The sequence below is a fragment of the Bison bison genome, unplaced genomic scaffold, assembly GCF_000754665.1.
Source record: "Bison bison bison isolate TAMUID 2011002044 unplaced genomic scaffold, Bison_UMD1.0 scf7180017864213, whole genome shotgun sequence".
Lineage (NCBI taxonomy): Eukaryota > Metazoa > Chordata > Mammalia > Artiodactyla > Bovidae > Bison > Bison bison.
In genome coordinates, this window is record NW_011494785.1 from 8,623,770 (window position 1) to 8,628,277 (window position 4,508).

The following is a 4,508-nucleotide window of genomic DNA, read 5'->3' on the forward strand; positions in this document are numbered from 1 at the left end:
GAACCTAGACAGCATATTAAAGAGCAGAGACATTACTTTGCCAACAAAGGTCCGTCTAGTCAAGGCTATGGTTTTTCCAGTTGTCATGTTGAGTGTTGGACTATAAAGAAAGCTGAGCGCTGAAGAATTGATGCTTTTGAACTGTGGTGTTGGAGAAGACTCTTGAGAGTCCCTTGGACTGCAAGGAGATCCGCCCAGTCTATCCTAAAGGAGATCAGTCCTGGGTGTTCATTGGAAGGACTTTGTTGAAGCTGAAATTCCAATACTTTGGCCACCTGGTGCAAAGAGCTGACTCATTGGAAAAGATCCTGATGCTGGGAAAGTTTGAGGGCCAGAGAAGAAGGGGATGACAGAGGATGAGATGGTTGGATGGCATCACCGACTCGATGGACATGGATTTGGGTGGACTCTGGGAGTTGGTGATGAACAGGGAGGCCTGGCATGCTGTGGTTCATGGGGTCGCAAAGAGTTGGACACGACTGAGTGACTGAACTGAACTGATATGGGCTAGGAAAATGTATAGCCATCTTGATCACCAGAGAAATGGCTGATTGTTGTCATTAAAGAGAACATAAGGAGAAAAGATAGTATATTTTAAGTTAAAAGTAGTGGTATTTATTAAGTGTAATCTTGTCAAAGAAAAAGTCCTTGAAAGTATGCTTGATTCCAAACTAAGAAACTGTATCGATGAGAGAAAAATAAATAAAAAATTAATCACTAAAAACCTGGAATCAGGAAAGATATAAAGACATGAAATTGAACTTGAACTTGGAAGTCGCTCAGTTGTGTCTGACTACAAAGCCCATGGAATTCTCCAGGCCAGAATACTGGAGCAGGTTGCCATTCCCTTCTCTAGCGGATCTTCCCAACTCAGGGATGGAACCCAAATACAACTCCTGCAATGTAAATGGATTCTTTACCAATTAATCACTAAAGACCTAGAATGACTCTTTGCGACCCCATGGAATGTAGCCCACCAGGTTCCTCTGTCCATGGGATTTTCAAGGCGAGAATACTGGAGGGGGCTGAGGTTTCCTTCTCCAGAGGAGAATAAATATAGACACAAGGAAATGATATATCATGAACAAAAATAAAAAGATCTGGAGTTGATTTTTCCTAGAGAAAAAAAATAAAAAACTGTGAAGACGCTAGTTTCATATCCATAGAGCCTCTCCATCTTGTCAGAAGTGAGAAGGAGTGATTAGGTAATATTTTACCTTCTTAGATAGTTAGGTCTAAGGAAAAATTCATTGGTAGCCTAGTACTTCAAAAAAGAAATAGCTGATGAAGAACTTGTTGAATTCTTATTCCTATTGACCTTTAAGAATAGAACAAATGGCTGGAAGTAGACCTCTCCATAGTCCAAAAGCTGAAATTTAAATGTAAGCTATTCATAATTATTATTTTCCTGAGGTTTTCCTAGGTCAGAGATCCTTCTTGTGAGCAACTACACCATTTCTTAGAAATGGAATGGCCGTAATTACTTAGGAAACATTGCAATGAATGATAATTAGAAACCTAATCAAATTATATTATAAACTACATTCGTTTCTCCATAATTGGTTGCAATTTAGTTAATATCATCAAACAATTACCATAAGCATTCCTAAATGATTTGCTGAAGTATATGGACGACAGAATGCTCTGACTAATCCATCCATAGCTAATCAATTTCTGTGGAAATTTAAATGTTTGTTACAAACTAGAAATGCTCATTAAATACTTCGTTCTTCAATTCAACTTGATAAATTCTTATTGACACTAACGATGTGCTGGCTGCAGTCCATTACACTAGGAGATGTGCAAAGAATGCATTGTTGACTTTACCTTTCTTTGGACTATTCCTTTTAGTTTCTCCATTTCCCCCAGAATTGCAGAAAGCACAGATGATTTTCCAGACCCAACTTGCCCTACAACAGCCACTAAAGCTCCTTCTGGAATCTTTATGTTCAAGCTGCACAACAAATAAAGAAAGAGATGATATAGGAAGTTCTGTTATAATTGTTTTTAATGTATATTCCCAGAAAAGTCACTGTATCACAAGTCACTATATACAGGGCATCATCCTTGAAATTGCTGCTATTCACATTGTCCTACATTATTCTACAAACACCCAACCTTTCAAAATGCAAGCAGTAAATGCTGCAAAGAAAATAGAGGAAATGAACAGGGGGTAAAAAGATTGTAAAACAATCATAAAGATGAAAGATGCAGTGAGAGGTTTTTAAAAAAATCTTACAAATTCCAATAGATTCATCTTCTGCTTAAAACCTCTAAAAAATAAACACATGAAGTATGATAGAATCTATGCTAATTTTTTTGTTTTGTTTTTAATTTTCCCCAAATCATGACTTACTCTTTTAATACTGGAATCCCTGTTTTATCCCAGGAAAAGGAAGCATTTATAAAACCAATGGCATGATCTAGGAAGAAAAATAAATACAGAAATGTATTTTAGAATCAATTGTCTTCAGCCCAGAAGTCAAATAAATATTAAGCACAAAAAAGAACTGCTAACCTCCTATGTAGTTTGCTTCAATACTATGTGGAAGAAGTTCCTCAGTGTTGAGAAAGTCTTCCAAATGGACCAGTGATATTCTTGTCTATCAAAATAAACGCAGATGGAATTTTTGGGTTTCAAGAAGAAGTTAAACTAAAAAACATTTTAAAGTTTTTGATGTAAACTGGAGATATTGATATAACTATTCAGCAAGCATGATTTGCATTGTTTTAATGTTTATAAATAAGTCCATCGATAAAGAAAAAGAAGTTTCAAGAATCAAAAATCACAACAAATATATGTATGCAGGAAAACACGAGAAGTTAGAAACCAAAAATTCTCCTTAACATTCTAGCAAAAACATAACTGATTAATTAATAATCATAGAATAATTAGTTTTTAAGAGCAACCTCAGGTTGGTTGAATGAAATCTGCTTGTGAGCATAAACAAAATAGCAGTTTTGGCAATGGTAACATTTAACTAATAGAATAGCTATAAATGTTTTGCTACAGATAGGATAAATAGAATCATTTTTCTCCTGACACTCACTTGCATGAAACCTCTAGTACGTTTTTATTCACTTTCTGTTAGGATGTGTCTACTGTTAATGGATAAGATATAATTAAAAGCTGTGATTTTGTTTACCAAGTGTGTCATATCAGTATGCAAGGTTGTTTTCTTTTCTTTTCTTTTTTGACAATTGTTCTCATCTGTTTAGTGACAGTAGTAGCATACCACTAGGAACTGGAAAACACTCTGGGATACCAGACCTTTAGCTAGAATATAATTTCAAAAGCAAAACAGAACTATTATTCTAAGAATTTTTTTTTAAGAGAAGTGTGCTGTGAAATGTGTTAAAAGCATCAATAGTACTTCTATGCCCTCTGCTGGTGATTATTAGCAAAAGAATATAAAAACAGTATTATGGAACAAAAATAGCTTAAGTGCTATTTATTATAGAATTATGTTACTCTTCAGATATAATTTCTATATCTCAATTTATATAAATTAAAAGGAAAAGTTCTTAGATCAAAGAGCTAGTTCCAGTAAGCAAAAATTCACTTTGTTTATGAAACCAGACTTGAAAAAGTTTTAATGGGTGAATATCCAAACTTGATATTGAAAATTTTTAATTGAGAAAATCTAGGGGTAAAGGCAATGGCACCCCACTCCAGTACTTTGCCTAGAAAATCCCATGGACAGAGGAGCCTGATAGGCTGCAGTCCATGGGGTCGCTAAGAGTCAGACACGACTGAGCGACTTCACTTTCACTTTTCACTTTCGTGCATTGGAGAAGGAAATGGAAACCCACTCCAGTGTTCTTGCCTGGAGAATCCCAGGGACAGTAGGGCCTGGTGGGCTGCCGTCTATGGGTCGCACAGAGTCGGACACAACTGAAGTGACTTAGCAGCAGCAGCAGGGGTAAAGGGATAAAATAACTCACTTCTTTGGATTTCCTATGGTTTTAGCTGCCTTCTACTTATCATAGCATCTAAAGAGGCTTCAGTCATTGGAGATTACAATAAAAGCAGGCTAAACCAGATACCTCATACAAGGTTGGTTGGCAGACTGACATTATCAGTGCACTTTTTTCCCTAGTTTATTCTTTCAGCACAGATGAAGTTTTGCTGAACCCTGGGAAAATTCAGACCTAGTACTGTACAAATCACTTACTTAAAAATTTTTCAATTGAAAACAGAAAATAAACCCTTTGGTGGCATAGTGTCAAACACCAAATTTTAAAAAGCTAAACAAGAGAACTAACACTTAGCAAAGAAAACAATGTCACATGTTGAAATGCTTAAAAGTCATTTTTATAGATGAAAAGCACAGGCAGAGAAGACATGATTCTTTTCATTCTATCATATTCTCTGCTACTGCTGCTGCTAAGTCGCTTCAGTCATGTCCGACTCTGTGTGACCCCATAGACCGCAGCCCACCAGGCTCCCCCGTCCCTGGGATTCTCCAGGCAAGAACACTGGAGTGGGTTGCCATTTCCTTCTCCAA

The 4,508-nt window shown here is 36.5% G+C and overlaps 1 protein-coding gene across 3 annotated transcripts in view; it reads right to left on the minus strand.

Annotated features, from left to right (window-relative positions):
• Positions 1-4,508, minus strand: part of LOC104992304 (multidrug resistance-associated protein 1-like) — a 98,687-nt gene that overhangs the window by 54,694 nt on the left and 39,485 nt on the right. For all 3 annotated transcript variants that reach the window (XM_010845143.1, XM_010845142.1, XM_010845144.1), the window contains 3 exons: positions 2,519-2,603; positions 2,357-2,423; positions 1,828-1,954 (listed from right to left, as the gene is read on the minus strand). In XM_010845143.1, the coding sequence (XP_010843445.1) occupies positions 1,828-1,954; positions 2,357-2,423; positions 2,519-2,603 (279 nt within the window). The remainder of the gene's footprint in view (positions 1-1,827; positions 1,955-2,356; positions 2,424-2,518; positions 2,604-4,508) is intronic.